This window comes from Mastigoproctus giganteus, chromosome 1 (assembly GCF_048544385.1).
Source record: "Mastigoproctus giganteus isolate SK-2022 chromosome 1, ASM4854438v1, whole genome shotgun sequence".
Taxonomy (NCBI): Eukaryota; Metazoa; Arthropoda; class Arachnida; order Uropygi; family Thelyphonidae; genus Mastigoproctus; species Mastigoproctus giganteus.
The window spans coordinates 126,736,536-126,754,208 of NC_143575.1; the positions used below are offsets into that span (position 1 = coordinate 126,736,536).

The 17,673-nt window shown below is 40.3% G+C and overlaps 1 protein-coding gene across 1 annotated transcript in view; it reads right to left on the reverse strand.

Moving 5' to 3' along the window:
- The window catches only part of LOC150091127 (protein Wnt-11b-2-like), a 200,767-nt gene that overhangs the window by 20,806 nt on the left and 162,288 nt on the right, over positions 1-17,673 (reverse strand). Inside the window, exon 4 of the mRNA XM_090386860.1 lies at positions 15,586-15,878. Within this exon, the coding sequence (XP_090242986.1) occupies positions 15,586-15,878 (293 nt within the window). The remainder of the gene's footprint in view (positions 1-15,585; positions 15,879-17,673) is intronic.

A 17,673-nucleotide genomic window follows, 5' to 3' on the forward strand; every position in this document is an offset into this window, starting at 1 on the left:
GTTTGTTATAACATAAGCATTGGGAAAACAAATGAAAGTAGGAGTGTGCTATATGCAGGATGACTGTGATGAGTACAACGAACAAATGTGCAGAGAAAGAGAGTGGACCAATAAATTAGAATGGCTTATAATGGGGTATTTTAACTATCCAAATATGGAGTGGAACTTGTGGGTTAGTCACTCGCACGATAACAGACTGTTGGGGATTTATTGGATGACTTCTCTTCAGTAGCATGTTAGAAAGGCAACAAAAGATAGCAATACTCTTGATTTGATTTATCAGCAGTGATTCTTCATGTATTTAGAATCGGCAGATAAAAGAAAGGTAGCAGTAATCACAGTGCATTGATCTCGGATTTACTTAAAGATGTAATTACCATCAAAGCTAAGGCGTCTCCGTAGCCAGGTGGGAAGGAGCAGCAGTGCGTAGCACACACTTCTTGATTAGACCGGGGTTCGAACCCGTCACCATCAAAGCTAAAGGGAACGGTTTCCTTTCATAAAGGAGCCTGCAATGGTCTCAGATAGTTTTTAAATTCTGTACAGCGGGACCAACTAATGATGTCACTAACAACACATTCTAAATGGGGATAATCATAGAAGCTACTAGGCCAGTGGTTTTCAACCGGGGTGCCAAAACAACATTCCAGAGGTGCCACGTAATTTGGGTTTAAGTTACTTAAACTTATTATTATTTTTAAATTTATATGTTTATTTCATTATAAAAAGGTGTACAGTATCTTTTTAATTTTGTGGTGATCTATAATTGATGTTTACTTAGTACCTCTATATATAAAGAATAAAATTATATACTGTATATATACAGGGTGATTCACTACCAGTGCGACAAACTTGCAGGAGGTGTAGGGGGCCCAAAGACGAATCGGAATCACATAACATTGCAGGGTCCGAAATGCCTTCGTCATGCGGTAGAGGACGTTGAACGGGAGGTCGCGTGAACAGCGATCCCGCTGGAAGTCAGCAGTTGCGAACCGGTTCCCGAGGCAGTAGAATGGACGAATATTCAAACGTTGAACTGGCCGACATACACCTCGTGTATGGAGTTGCGGACTGTAACGGGAACGTTTCCCGCACAGGCGTGCTCCTCATCATACGATTAAAATCGTATGATGAGAAGGTTACGTGAGACTGGTTGTTTCACGAGAGGTACCATGAATCGAGAGCGAACGACGAGGACGCCAGACAATGAGGAGAATGTCCTACGTCTTGCAGAAGGCAATCCGAGTACGAGTACTCGAGCGATAGGCCAACGATTGGGTATTTTCCAATCCACTGTATGGAGGATACTGTCAACAAACCAAATGAGTTCATGCCATCTGCAACGCGTCCAATCATTGGAGCCTGCGGCTTATCCACTCCAGAGAACTTTTGCTACTTGGTTTCTTCAACAGAAACGGTTCGCAAATGCTGACTTCCAGCGGGATCGCTGTTCACGCGACCTCCCGTTCAACGTCCTCTGCCGCTTGACGAAGGCATTTTCGGACCCTGCAATGCTATGTGATTCCGATTCGTCTTTGTACCCGCTACACTTCCCAAGTTTGTCGCACTGGTAGTGAATCACACTGTATATGTAATTTTTATAATATTGTGATAAATATCATATATATATATATATTGAGAAAATTGAGTAGGGGCGCCGCAAAATAAAATAAATTACTTAGGGGTGCCGTTATTAAAAAATGGTTGAAAACCACTGTACTAGGCTATTCATGCCACTAAGAAGTACAGTTCAAGGCTTAGACCTAATTGGATGTCAGATGAACTGTTGAGACGCGTCGCATAGAATAAAAAGGCATGATGGGATGCAGATAAATTATCAGGTGATACAGAAGCCTATGGTAGATATACTCTACTCTGCAATCAAGTCAAAAAGGAGGTTAAGTAAGCTAAGGCACATTATGAGAATTCTCTAGCAAAGAAAGTGAAGAAAAGAAGCAAAGGCCCTTTTTTCCTTATATTAACAGTACACGGAAAGGGTCTATTTGATTTTGATCTTTCACTGTTGATGAACCTGCTCAGGTTGCTAACAGGCTGTATTAAACTATAAAAAAGTAAAAAGTAAAGTGCAGCCATTATCAACCCACTGCAGGATGAAAGCCTCCTCAACAATTCAAGCTGATTAAACTACAACAGGGAGCTAAATGAATTTGTAATAACTGAAAGGAAAGGGGGAAAAAAATTGTTGAACATAACAAAGTCACCTAGTGTGAATGAAAGCTAATCCATTCATATTGAGGGAAGCAGTAAATGAGGTAAACGCTTCCTAATTCATATCATAAATATACGTGGTCACAATTCTAATCTCAAAGACGTCCATTTCCAATTGCAGTCTGCTAAACCCCATGTACTTTTTCTGACAGAATCTCAGTTATCGGTTGATTCAACTACTGTTCATCTCAGTTGCCCAAATTATTCACTGTATGATTCCTTTCGCCTCATATGTCCGTTCAAATATTCCCTGTCAGAGACTTGGTAATTTGGAATCTCCTCTTTTCGATCTTCTCTGGCTTAAAATCTCTCTACCTCACTGTGTCAAATTCATCTGTTGTCTCCACCGTTCTCCCAACTCCACTAATCACTTGGAGTTCTATGACTTCCTCACTTTGCAAATTGACTTTTTCCAGACCAACTTTCCTGACAGTGAGGCAATTTTCCTTGGTGACTTTAATGTTCACAACTCCAGCTGGCTTCCGTTTTCTAGTCACACTGACCCAGCTGGTCGAGATGCTGAGGCTTTTGCAATTACTAATGACCTTGCACAGATTGTTCATTTACCTAGAAGAATACCGGACAATCCTAACCGTACAGCCAACACGCTTGGCTTGATCTTTTACACACAAACAACCCTTCTCAGTACACGGTCGAAGTGAGAGGTCCTTTAGGCACCTCAGATCACAACTTGGTGATTGTCTCTTCTCCAATGGAGCCTTTATCTCATAGGAATTCCCAACCTCATGTTGTTTGGCATTACAAGAATGCAAAATGGGATGACCTGCGAGAATGGAATCCTTTATCCCACACTCTACTTTAAAATCTCGTCTCGTTCTTACCTTGGATTTCCAATAAATGTGATAAGGCTGTTCAAGAGAAGAACGTGCATATCGGAATTGGCTTGTTTCTAATTCTTCAGTTTCATTTTCTGCAAACACCAAACTCGCAACAATTGTAAAGCAGTTATTAATCAGTCCAAACTAGAGTTTGAGCAGGCTAAGAGTAGAAAACTTGCTTCTTTCCCTACTGGTAGACGAGCATTCTAGTCTCTTGCCAAAGTTATTGGCCGCAACTTTTGCCCATCTCTGCTCCCACATATGTCCAAACCAGACGGTTCTGTTGTCACTTCAGCCAAGGATAAAGCTGACTTGCTAGCATCCCATTTTTATCTCCAACTCGTGTATTAATGATCTTGGGAAAAACACTTCCGACCATGCTCCATTCAATGTCTACTGGGGTCTTCCGTCAAAAGGATGTCAGAAGGATTTTGACGAATCTTGATGCTAAGAAAGCTTCAGGTCCCGATGGCATTTCTCCAGTTGTTCTCAAAACCTGTGCTCCTGAACTTACCCTGTTCTTTGCTGCCTTTTTTTACTTGCTTATTCCAAAGGTGTTTTTCCTTCTGCTTTGAAATTTGCTCATATCCATCCAGTTCCTAAAAAGGGTGACAAATCCCTCCCATTTAATTATCGTCCCATTGCAATTACTTCTACTCTTTCTAAAATAATGGAGAAATCAATTAACTGCCAACTCTTAAATTACCTAGAAACCTTACGTCTGATCAACGATCGCCAGTATGGATTCCATTAGTGTCGATCCACTGGTGATATTCTGGCTTATGTTACCCATTTATAGACTAATTCAATGGAAAAGTTCGGTGAAACACAAGCAGTTGCTCTTGACATCCCAAAGGCTTTCGATCGTGTTTGGCATAAAATCTTCTAAACAAGCTTCTGTCTTATGGTTTGCCAACTGTTTTTTTGTAATTCGTTATCCAGTTTTCTCTCTGATCGCTCACTGCGGGTGATGGTAGATGGCTCTCTGTATTCTAACTTCTCCACTAATTCTGATGTCCCACAAGGCTCAGTTCTTTCACCCACTCTTTTCCTCTTGTATATTAATGACCTTCTTCCATTGACTGGAAATCCTATCCATAGTTTTGCCGATGATAGCACATTGCATTCCACTTTCCATTTTGAGAAACCTTGTCTTCCTCAATCAGCTTCAACTTCTCGAAAATCTGCTACCAGTTCCTTAAATGCCGATCTCCGGGTAATTCTCCAGTGGGGCAAAGAACTTAGTTGATTTCAATCCTTCTAAAACCCAGTCTTGTCTTATATTTCACAAAAAGGATTCTCTGCTCCTATGCTTATCTTTGGTGACACTCCGATTTCTAGGCAAAATGATATATCTCTTTTGGAGATTACCCTGATTTCTAATCTCTCTTGGCACAAGCACATTACAAATATTGCTTCCTCTGCATCTAAAAAACTTGGTTTTCTCTTTTGCTCTCGGCGTTACGTTTCTTCCAAACAGCTGTTCAATCTTTACAAATCGCAAATCGGCCGACCGGGCTAGCCGAGTGGGTAAAGTACCTGCCCGGCAACTCAAAGGTCGCGGGTTCGATTCTCGCCTCGGGCTTGGATCAAAGTACTGCAAAAACCTTGGGAGGTGCAATATGGCCACAGAAGCCGATGCGCCAACAACTACCAAATCAAAAAAAAAAAAAAAAAAAAATCGCAAATCCGCCCTACCATGGAATATTGTTCCCACATCTGGGTTGATGCCCCCAAAACCTCTCTCAGGCTTCTTTATTCCGTTGAGAAGAGGGCAGTTAGGTTAATTAATGATTCATCTCTAACAGAGTCTCTCCACTCACTGTCTCACAGACGTAATATTTCTGCTGCATGCCTCTTCTATAGATACTTCCATGGACACTGTTCTTCTGAATTGTCTTCCATAATTCCCGCTCTCTCTTTAAAAACAGTCCGAACACGTGCCGCCATCAACCAACATCCATTTATTGTCTAACTTCAAACTCACAGAACCAACTTTTCATCTTCCTCGTTTATTCATTCAACTGCCGTTTTCTGGAACAACCTTCCTTCATACGTATTTCTTGAAAATTAGTCTACAGAAGTTAAAAGTCTAATGTCAACAAATATCTTCTTTCGTCTTCTCAACCTCCAACCCAAGCACCGTACTATAGGTTCTAATGCTTCTCGTGTTTGGGTTTACATAAAAAAAAAAAAAAAACTCCAAGCCATAATTATGAGAGCATCTTTGAATTCAGGGGAAGACGTTTGCACATGGCCAGTCCCTTTAGCCAGCGGGTAGTTGATTGCTGGAACAGACTTCCAGCTGTTGTTGTGGAAGTTGATAGCTGAACTAAACAAACATTTGGAGTGACCAGATGGGTGAAGTGGGAAGGGGTTTTTTCTGGTTTTTTTTTTTTTTTTTTGATGCTGTATAAGCTTGCTTTCTTGCATCATATGTCTCAACTAATGCTAATGAGGTGGCCCCAGCCAACGTTTGGCAACCCCACCAATTATAATACAGTTTTATTCACAGATATTATAATTCAACTTACAATTTAGAATATCATAAAGATTACAAAGAGTGGGGTATACAGTATAATTGCAGACTAATTCTCAATAAATAAAAATTAGACATTAATAGTCCTTCCATATTCATCTGCAGTCCATCCTTAAATTTCAGTTCACGTTAAACTTATACAAATAAAATTTTCAATTCTTTTTCAAACTCAATCCATTTTGTATTAATAGAACAATAAACGTTTATATATTATTCCTCAACTTAAACCCGATATTTATTTATTTATTTACTCTATCTTAAATATACAACTTCACCCCAGTAAGGCAGTATATGCTAGCGGGGTAGATAAAATAAGTACAAAGCAGAGTGAAATGAATACAATAAATTAAGTACAATATATATATATATACACACACAATAGATATGCAATCAATATAAAAATGATGATTGCTGGAACTGTGGCACATAAAGCTGTCCAGAGGCCCTGCCTGTTAATTATTTCTCCATCATCTGTTAATTTTTCTGAAAAATGGAACTACAGTCTCACTGGCACACAGTTGCTCTATAACTATGCTCAGCCTGTTCAAAAGATTTACTGCATTGGGCGGGAACATCCGTTGTATGTTTTTCAGCCGGTCATAGTTGGAGCGCAAGGCATCGCCTCGGTTCCGTATGCTATCCTTTGACTGCGAGGAAGAGAAATAATTTCCGAACGGTTTGGTGCATCTATACTGAATGTAAGCATTTTTTCCAGGGTAATGATGTTGATCCTGATTACGATTAATTTCCAGGGTGAGAGGGTCCAGTTAAAGGTTGTATATAGAATGCAGCTCAGTGTTCGCCCCAGAAAATTTTGCCAGCCGGGTGGGGAAGTGTAATACTTCGCAATATTATAAAATATTCTGTTATTTATCAATGTGATTTAAGCGATCCAAAGAAAAAATTAATTGCATAATTTAACGTTGTATGCTACTGTCGCATTGACCTGGATTGCATAGTATGTTCGAATTAATATTGATCGATATCAGTGAGCAGTACCGTTTAATACCGTATGGTATTAAACGGTACTGCTCACTAAACGTACCGCGAGAAACGGTACTGCTCATTAAACATACCGCAAGAAACGCTTAAATTTTAGTCGAGTAGTCAGTGAAATTCACCGGGCCAATTCTATATGTCCCGGGTAGAACACTGAATGCTTCTTGAGATTGTGAAAGGTTTTCCGAGTGTCCTGTTCAGCCACCTTACGATCCAATATTCTATACTAAAGCTCTTAAGTCGAGTGGACGATGCAGAGGACCAAACAATAAATGCACAGAGTGCAACAGGGGAGACAGATCTCAGGACATTAGCATTAGTAGAGGTATACGATGCAAGAAATCAAGCTTATGCAGCATCAGCCAAAAAAAAAAAAAAAAAAAACCTCCCACTTCACCCCTCCATTTGTTCCAAATTCCTGTCCAGCTCAGCCTTAAATTTATTTAGGCTATCAACTTCCACAACAAGGGATGGAAGTCTGTTCCACCAACCAACTACCCGTTGGCTAAAGGCAAATTTCCACACATCTCTTCTACAACTGTCTTTCCTCAGTGTGAATCTGTGCCACCTCAGGTTCTTAATCTGAGCAAGAGGAAGAATCTAATCAAAATTCAGCCCGCTCAACCAATTCAAGGCCTTATACACTTCAGTCAGATCACCTCGCAGGTGCCTACTTCCAGGCGCTGCTATTTGCAGGACTTAAGCCTTTCTTGGTAAGAGCACCCCTCACCAATCTTGTTGCCCTTCTTTGTACTCGTTCTAACAACTCTACATCCTTCCCAAAATGAGGCCTCCAGACCTGTGTACACAGTACTCTAGGTGTGGCCTGACCATTGCGTTGTATAAAGTGTATTGATGTCTAACGGCACCAGGGGTTTCTCCCATCTCCGCGTTGCTTTCATTGTAGGTGTACCAGTTCACTGGGAAGGCCACAGATTAAAAGTGTGTGGATTTTGTATATGTGTGGTGTTGTGTATCGTTGTTCATCTGGCCGTTTAGCCGCTGGACCCCTACTGAGGCCCAACGTTGTCCACACTTGGCCTCGTGGAGGCAGACCAGGTACACAGAATGAAATTTTACTCTGGCAGGCCCTGCCACCTAGTTTCCTGAGATTTCAGTGGATAGGGCCAAAAAAAAAAAAAAAAAAATACTCGGTAGGGGTGAGCGCTGGAATTAGAAAAGCCAATTGGGGTGTATGCGATTTAATTTGGACGAAGTTAAGTTTTTGCAGTTTGTGTGGGGTTATACGCTGGCGTATTAGGCAGAGTAGGGGGGGAGACTGAAGGCTGAGGGGAAAAGACAGAAGTATGGGGACGATAGAGAAGACGACCCCAGGATTTTCAGTGAGGCAGGCCCAAGCCCCACCAGGAGAAGAATGAGGGTTGGCAGAGGTGGGAGGAGACAAGACTGTCTCCTCCTCCCCACCAGGGGAAAGGGAGTAAAGGTACCAGGCAAGGGAGCCCGGTACTGATCGCCGTCAGGCATTGACAGTTGTGAGAACGTGCGGGTCCAAGCGATCTGAACCGGATCTTCTTTGGTGTTCTTTTTCAATGTGGGAGTCAGATCCCAGTCGCAGGTTCATACATGAATCAAGTCCTGTGTCAGGTTGTCTCTGGTTCAGATGTAGGTCTTCCTGGTTGTCAGTTCCCTCGTGAACAAAGCTAAACGACGGTCATGTTCGTGGGTTATTTGGTACAGTTTTCTTGTGTATTCCGGTTTTCTCTAGTCCTGGTTTTGGGATTCATCATCAGCTTCTGGGTGCTGTGCATGGTGGTTTGCTATAAGTGCTCGCCTTCTAGCAAAGAGTTTCTGTGCAAAAATGGTAAGGGCTTTGTATTCTTGTTCCGAGTCGAGAAGATGCTGTTCCATGTTCTGCGGGAAGTAGGTGATAGCAGTGGTGAGCCTGCATCGCAGGTCCTCATACTGGTCGCAGTCATACATTGCGTTGTATAACGGGATAATCACCTCTCTGTCCCTGCTAGCAAGATTCCTATATATCATTCACAAGATTCGATGACCTGCCCTGACAGCCCCTCCGCACTGCTCAGCAAACTTAATATTTGACTGCACAATTACTCCCAGGTCTTTTTCACTTTCCACTTCCCTGAGTGTAGTAACACCCAGTTGGTAAGTTTCTCTTCGGTTATTGCTACCCATATGCAGTACTTTACATTTGTCAATCTTAAACTTCAGTTTTCACTTTTCAGCCCATTTGTCCAACTTATCTAGATTCAGTTGGAGTAGCATACTGTCTTTACTGTCGTTAACAACCCTGCCAACCTCTGTATCATCTGCAAACTTGGACATTAAACCTGATATACCTTAATCAATATCATTGGTAAATAAACAAAACAACAATAGGCCCAACACCGAACCCTGTGTGGCTCCACTAATAACATTAGTCCACGAAGAGCAGCACCCACTGATTACCACCCTCTGTCTTCTCCCACTTAACCATCCTTTTATCCATTGTAGCAACTTACCCTTAATACCATTCTGCTCCAATTTGTTCAATAGCCTTCCATGCGCAACTGTGTGAAAAGCTTTCCTGAAATCCAAATATATGATATCAAATTTATTTTTTGCATCCAGTTCCTTTGTAACCACATCATAATATCCTATAAAATTTGTCAGACAAGACTTTCACTTAACAAACCCATGTTGTGTCTGAATTATTGCTGCAGTCTTGTCTAGATGATCCTGCAATTAACCTTTAACCAGTGACTCCATTATTTTACCCAGAACAGAAATTAAACTAACTGGTCTGTAATTACTCGTGTCACCTTTCGATCACCCTTTGTGAATTGGGGATACATTTGCACATCAGTGGGAACCTCCCCTGAGTCCAAGGATGCTCTCATAATTATGGCTAATGGTTTGCTTAGTTGCTTTGCCGCTTCCTTTAGTATCACTGGATAGATCCCATCCCCCAGGTGCTTTTCTTATGTTTAACTTCAACAATTTCTCCTCCACTTTGCTCTCAGTTATTACAAAATCATTAAGTATCCTGCTACAATTTGATAACCTTCTGCCATTTTCAAACCTTAACCTCATGTGTGAATGTAGATGCAAAATACTCATTCAGTTTGTTTGCTATCTGAGCAGGATCATCAAGGGTCGAACCATCGATGTCAAGTGGACCAATCAGATTCATCTCCTTCCTTTTAGAGTTTATATAAGTAAAGAAGTCCTTGCTGTTTTTCTTAGAATCTTTTGCCAAGGATTTCTCGTAATGTACCTTCGCCTGGTAGTGCAGTACAGTGTGCTGTTTCACCTGTATGAGCTGGATTAGCTAGAATTCCGAGAACTTGGCTAGCTGGAGTCACGAGTTCAAAGAGTTTCTCATTTGTAGTGTCGCATGCAGTGGAATCACATTCAAATCTCTACTGACAGGAGTAGGTTTACTAAGTGGGAAAATTAGAGGTCCCTCGTGGTGTTATCTAACACCCTATGGCAGATCACGCTCGTGTGATCTAGAGGTAAAGATCTTGAAATGCTTTGAAATTCAGCTACGAATGCAGGTATGAAAGATGTGTACAGTATTTATGTCGCTGTGGACTTTGAACTGTCTAGTTAAAGCTAGCTTACCCAAGTCATAGGTTTCATATGAAGGACTGTGCTGTGTGACAGAACAGAACAGAATGAATGAATTCTGCTTTTGTTTGGTTTGGTCTGGTCGAAGTGGGCAAGAATGTCGTATTCTGTTCCTGAATTTCGGTGAATGTCCACTCCCACATGATTGACGTCTTCGGTTTCCTCTTGACATCTCCTGGCAGTTATGGTGCTGTCAGCTTTGTTGTGATTGCCATAGGCAGCTCCTTCTGCTGGTTGGTGATACTACAGAGCTCCATCGCTTTGTGCTGGCAGTTTTGTCCCAAGCAGCTACGTGTAGTGCAGGCTTTTCTAAGCAGAGTACTTGGTTCCTACAGACTCTGGGATATAAATCCTTGAACTCCTTGACGTTGTGAGGACTTCCTTATTTACCATTATTTGGGATTTGTGGTTTGGTATGGTTTGCCATAGACACCTTCCTTATGTCGCTGTGGACTCTGAAATGGGCTGACAATTATTTATAACCTGGACTTTGAACTGTCTTCTATATGTATCTATTTTTGTGCTGCTTTAATGTGTCGTTTTAAAGTGTCTTCTCACCCTGCTACTGGAAAAAACTTGTGGGGGGGGTAAATTATAGTCAACTAAAGTATCTGTATATTAGACAGTGGTGGGCCAAACTTTGGTAGGAGCCGCCTAATACAATTAATAATGTTCGGAAACTTGAAGGGCAAAAAAAAAAAAAAAAACAACGCTGAACAGTGGATAACTTTGTGCAGTTTTAAGTGCAGTTCGCCTAAACCAAAGACTGGAATTATTGCAGCTTTATAAAATAAATGAAGGGTTTTGGCGTTCAACCAGTCTTTTCTGATTGAACACCAAATTCGGAGCAGCACTGCACTGAAACCTTTCTTTAATGGACAGGCTTTGTAGATGAACAGTAAAAGGAAAGCGATCGTCGATAATGATCCTTAAAAATTTGGTGCTTCTGATAAGTGGAAGTAATTTATTGTCATGTTTTACAACTGCCATAGTCAAATTTATGTTTAAAAACAATAATCTTGGATATGCTTGGGGATAACTTCAGTTTATTCTTAGTGAACCAAGACGATGGCTCAAGAAGTGCTTTGTTGGCATATTCTAAATCAGATCTTCGTTTTCCATTAATCAAAATGACAAGGTCGTCAGCATATGCGATTTACTGAAAATTTTTAAAATCAGTCAGCTTAGGCAGCCAATCATCAAAAACGAGGTTCCAAACCAAGCAACCCAGAATTGACCCTTGGGAACAACGCTGAGAGATAGATCCGTGAATTTTCTGGATTTTAGTGATTCTGGTGACAGAGTGATCAGCAAAGTAGTACCTAATAAGTTTTCAAATCTGAAGAGAGTAATGATTTAAACAGAGTCGACGGTACTCTCCCACCATAAGGCGTTAAAAGTGCCCTGAAAGTCAATAAAAATCACCAGAACGTACTTGGAAGTGGAGCTATCAATAAAGTGATGAAATCCTAATAGGGCAGCTATCACATCCAGGCCCCTTGCTTAAAAACCATGTTGAAGAGAGGATGTGGGGCTTGTAGCTCCGTGCAGAGTGGTAATTTTAGTAGCTATTAGTCTCTCTTTTCTCTCTCTCTCTTTTTTTTTTTTTTTTTTTTTGGTAGTTGTTGGCGCATTGGCTTCTGTGGCCATAATGCACCTCCCAAGGTTTTTGCAGTACTTTGATCCAAGCCCGAGGCGGGATTCGGTTGCCAGGCAGGCACTTTACCCACCCGGCTAGCCCGGTCGGCGCTCTCTCTCTCTCTCTCTCTCTCTCTCTCTCTCTCTCTCTCTCTCTCTCTCTCTCTCTCTCTCTCTCTCTCTCTCTCTCTCCCCTCCCTCCCCCCCTGAGAGAACGAAACTATGGGCAGTAGGATCTGTCTCTCCTGAGAGAACAAAACTATGGGCAGTAGGATCTGGCATTGTCTAGAGGCTAGCCAGGTAAGGCCTTAAGAATGGCATATTTCCATGGTTATGTAAACGTTCCAGTAGTTAAACATTTGTTGAATAACATAAGAGCTTTAGATCTTAGTCATAAAAATGTTTGACAAAATAATATATTTTATTATCAATCAGGTCTTGGTCACAGCATTTGTTTGACTGAATATTATTGAGGACTGCAGCAAATTTCTCTGCAGTGAATGGACTTGTTTCTTCTAAAGAAAGGCATTTTTACTTTAACTCAGGAATAGATGGTTTGAAGTGTCAAGAGAAAGATCATTATTGGGCAGCAGTTGATCCAAGATGGTATTTATAGAATCTGTTAGTGTAAGTGCTTCCATACTGTTGGAGGTAATGGAGTTAAAAATGTCGCCTAAGATCTTATTTTTTCAGCAGTTTTATAAATGACATCCCAAAGATTATGATCCCCAGAGGTACGGACCAAATCAATCCAGGATTGTAATTTATTTTGATAAAGCAATCTTGCGTATTTTCTTTGAGAGTTTGATATTTATCATGTAATCTGTTAACTTCTTCTTGAGGCCAAGTACACTGTTTACGCTTAAAATTTCTTCTGGCTTTGTGCACAAGTTTCCGAGTAGAAGAGAGTTCAAGGTTCCACTGAGGTGTACAGTTAGTTTTTAGTTTCTTTTCATGCATAGTACCAAGTTGTTGGGCCGTACGAGAAACACGATTTTCTAGATTCTCCCCAGGCAAATCAGAATGATTAAAACAAACCCATTTTATGTTTCTAAGAGAGTAACGTTTGAGATTGCGAAGGGGGTTGTTAAAGAGGAAAAGATGATTCCAGGGAAGACAACAGATCGATGGTCGCTTGTTGTTAGGTCAGCTTCTACATGCCCTTCTTTACAGCACTGTTAACGCTGGAACAATAGGGACTGTCGCTAGAGATATGTCTATATTTGATTCAACCAGCGAATTATAAAAGCTACATGGCTGGTTTGGTTGATTCAAATTAGTAGAATGATGAGAGAAGATAGTATCCTCAAGCAGTAAGCCTCGAGCATCAATGAATGAGCTGTGCCACAATGTTTGTTTGTTATTTGGAGCATTAGCAACTAAGGCCATATTGCTCCGGGAATATGCGGTGGTCATTCCCTTGACCTTTCCGCATCCTCCGTATTTGGTGGTGACGGGCTCGAACCCCGGTCTAATCAAGAAGCGTGTACTACGTACTGCTGCTTCTTCCCACCTGGCTACGGAGGCGCCCCTGTGCCACAATGCAGTTTTGGAGTTAGAGTAAAATTAAGTGATACAAGCATAATAAAGAATACAGGCGGAATATGGAATCAACGTAGTGTATGCGAGGAACTATGTCAAGGGACCGAGGGCCATTGAGATAACATAATTCGAGCTTTAAGACTTGAATGCAAATGGCATACTGTGAAGTTAAACAGGCCAGAAGTAAAACGTTAATATTTTTATTAAATATTAAGATTACCTTTGTATCTAGGTTGGCTGTAAAATACGCGAAGAGCAAGGATGTCTGAAAATTCATCCTTCATTGTTATGTGGTTCTTGTAAAATAAAATGTCAATGAATTCCTCAGACGCACAACGTAACTCATTGGCCACAGCGCGCGAACGTGGAGCACTGGCATGCATAACTTTTAAAGTTTTTTTTAACGTTTTAAGAACTTAAGTTTAAAGTTGAGATATTTTACTGGAAAGCGTTTGAACTCTATGAGACAGAGATATTAGAAGGGAACTGTTCGTTGTCTTACTGTGTCTTGAGCCTTTATATAATCAGGACAGTTAATACCTCTGAAAATTATTTGCATGCCATTTTCGCCTCTTGAAACTAATGCAAAGGTGGTTAATCCTTGTTGAGGTACTCAGCGAAAACATAACTTTGTTTGCACAATGTTTACAAGGTCTTTCCTGTTTACAATGACAGCGTGCCTGAATAAAGGATGTCTAGTGCCTGAAGTGTGCCCGAAAGCAAGACAAACAACAGCAGTTCGCCACAGCAATGAAAGGCTTAAAAGGGTGAGCAGTCCGCCCAATAAATAACATGTCTAGAGTAGATATAGCTGAAAAAAATACGTGAGGTAAAGCCAAACACTCAATTAGAAGTGTTCTTTGATTTGAAGCTAGTCTGAAATCGGCAGAGATCTCTTATGAGATTTCTTAACGTGTGAAGTTGAAGCCTTTCAGGTTTTTGAAGAAGAACTCAAGTATTTCCGCCTTGGTTAACTCATTATCAATATCGAATACCAACAAAGTTGAATTCAATTCCTTAGTATTCTCAAGGGTGATACCAGCATTAGACAGAATTTCTGAGAACGAGTTGCACTCTAGTAGCTAAGGCTTGTTATTTATTTGGTTTTTAGAAACATTAGCAACTATGGCCATACTGCTCTGGGGATATGCGGTGGTCATTCCCTGACCTCTCCGCATCCTCTGTACTTGGTGGTCACGGGCTCAAACCCCGGTCTAATCAAGAAGCGTGTGCTACGCACTGCTGCTCCTGCCCACCTGGCTACGGAGGCGCCGTGTAGTAGCAAACGCACTAAATATCATAGATGGGATACTGTGTGCCCTTCTAGCCGCCTGTGTACACTACATGGAATATTTAATGTCAGACTGAATTATAACACTTAAGCGTTTTTCGTCTTGAACCACTTTTAGCTTCTCTTCCGCTAGCTCATATGTGACTCCAGGGTTTCTTTCCCCCCAGATACATAACCTCACATTTGGAAGCATTAAAAACTTTCGTTATATTTCTGGTCATGTGTGGAACCGATTCAAGCCTTTCTGAAGCAACATGACCTGCCTGGAACTGTTAAATCGCCTTTCAATCATCAGCAAACTTTGACAGTTTTCTTTAATTATCAGAAATATGGGGGTGGTTTCCCCAACACCAAGCTCTAATTGACCTCATTCGTTACACTGGTTCACGAATAAACATCATTTATGACAACTCTGTATCTTAACTTTTATCCTTAACTCCAACTTTTTTCAGTTTATATAGTAGCCTTCCATGAGGGACGATATCAAAAGCTTTACTACAATCTAAATGTCTATAATGTCAAAACTGTCACCTGCATCCAACTGTTTAGTGACTACATCATAATATTTACAAGTTTTATCAGACAAGACCTTGTCTTAACGAACCCATAGTAGGTGTTTTCAAAATGCTATTCTTCACTGGATTAAAATAGTCAACAAATGATCTTCTACTTCTAGAACGCACAAATTGGAAAGATTCAGAAGATAGAACAAAAATAATAATAATACCTGCCTCACCAACGAATAAAATACGTAGAAACACTGTGCTTGTTTTTCCTCTTACGCTTAGTATAGCCTAAACAATGTCCATGTTAAATTGCTAACAATGGCAAGGGCATGATTTTATATTAGTGTATAGATAAATTTTTACATCTCCTCATATTGAGAGAAAATATAGAGACAAAAATAACCTTACCTTCCATATGTACCAAGCGACCCTACCCGTGGGTCTCGCATACAGTAGTCTGGGGATTTTGTGACATAGATGAGGTCATCTTTTTGATACATGCTTTGCTGGCTGTTAGCTGGCATGAGTTTACGTCGCGTTCCAGAATGCCGAGCAACAACTTCGGTAGCAATATAGTACTTTCTTTTCAGTCTTTCAGCAACTACACGAAGATCAGGTAGGGCTCTCCAGCAAGTCTTGATATTACATGCACCCGACACCCCGTGACACTTGCATTCTGTCTGAAGACTATTACGAATTGCCTGAAAAATTATAGAAATAAAAAGCTGTGTTGGAGCTGGAAACGAATTTAAATAGGAAAGAGGGAGGGGGAGAGAATTTTTCTTTAATATATATATATATATTATATATTAGAAGAATGTTGATATAACCCGGCGTACCGTCGGGTAAGATTAAAAAAAAAAAAAAAAGTGCCTTGTATATGGATTTTTTTAAAAAAAGTATTACTAAATTTTAACTTAGCATTAACTCCTAACAATTATCAGCATACATTGTAAAGTATCTTTCAATGAAGTAAAATTTTCAAATATATTTTATTACCAAATTCATGGTATGAGTCTATGCTATGAGGACCCAGTCAAGAAAATCAAGTAATAGCTGCGAGCACTTACGTTGGATTTGACTACGTATACGCGAAACATTTGAGTACCGTATGAAACTCTTTAATTCAGAGGTTCCCAACATTTTTTTTTGGGGGGGGGGGCGGAGGGCAGGGTTGTTTTTATAACGAAACAGAAAAACCATCCCACTAATGCAGGTACGAAGCGTATTTCATTCCAATCTTTGCGATTAAATGTATTGAAGTACGGTATACACTAACTGAGCAAAAAACTAGAAACCTTTATTCAGTATCAAGATGGGTCACCTTTTGCTTGAAGTACAGCCCATGCACGTCGTGGTATAGATTCGGCTAGGTGTAAGAGGGAGCGTAGCTCCAAATTTGACCATTTTTCCATCAGGATATTTGTTAGGATATCCTGATGGAAAAATTTATTTGCATGGCTTCACATGATGTTCAAGCTACACTTTCTCCTTAATACTGCTGCAAATAATGAAATCGAAACTCGTCAGACCAACTGTTCTTTTTCCACTGTTTCACAGTCCAGTCTTGGTTCATTTCTTTCTGTAAAAATCGAATCTTTCGATTTTTACAGAAAGAAATGGCTTTCGTATGAGAATGGGCATTTCTTTCCCTAAATCGAATTTTTCAATCATTTTTTACACACTGGACCTTTAATACTAACGCACAATTCGCTTTAAATTTCTGGGGTCTCGTTCTTGGAGTTCCGATCTATCTATCGCATTTCTTCCTTTTAGAGTTGCATTCTCCTTTCGTCTTCCAATTGTACACCTTTGAGATCGTTGCTTGGTTTTCTGAATTGTGACTCCTGCTAAATGTCATCTAACTATAATATAACATTCTGAAAATTAATGAAAGGTCACTTTCTTCTCTTCCCCATGACCAGATCGACTAAAGGGAGCCAGGAGAGAGTACACAGTACTTGTCTGATACGTGTCGTAAATTACATTTGAATACCACACATTTATCTGTCGAAGTCAATTGCAAAAGTTTATAATGGGCCCTAGAGAGGCGCCCAAAGCCGTAATCGCACAAGTTTCAAATTGCGTATCTTACATTATACTTAAAATAATTTTAAAATGCTCGTGAAAAGATATAAATTTATAACAAAAGATATAAATCTTCTTTGGCTTAATATTTAGGCAAATTATGCACTGATTCACATTTTTACCGTGTATTATGTAGGTACAAGTTGTAAGGTCGATCTGTATTGTTGCTGGAAGTGTAGGAGTTGAAAAACCCGAAGTTCAATTCCCATATGAATTGAACAGAAATAAGAATACCTATGTGAGTCATAATGGCTACACGTCGCTTAGATGAGTTGCTATAATTCTTATCCTTACAGCAGATATTATAGCCCAGTCTTCCAAAATGTATTTGCGGTGGTAAATCAGTTCCTTGCAGGCTATTGGATTAAAACGATAGATCACATATTTCAGGCCATTACGCCTGAAAAA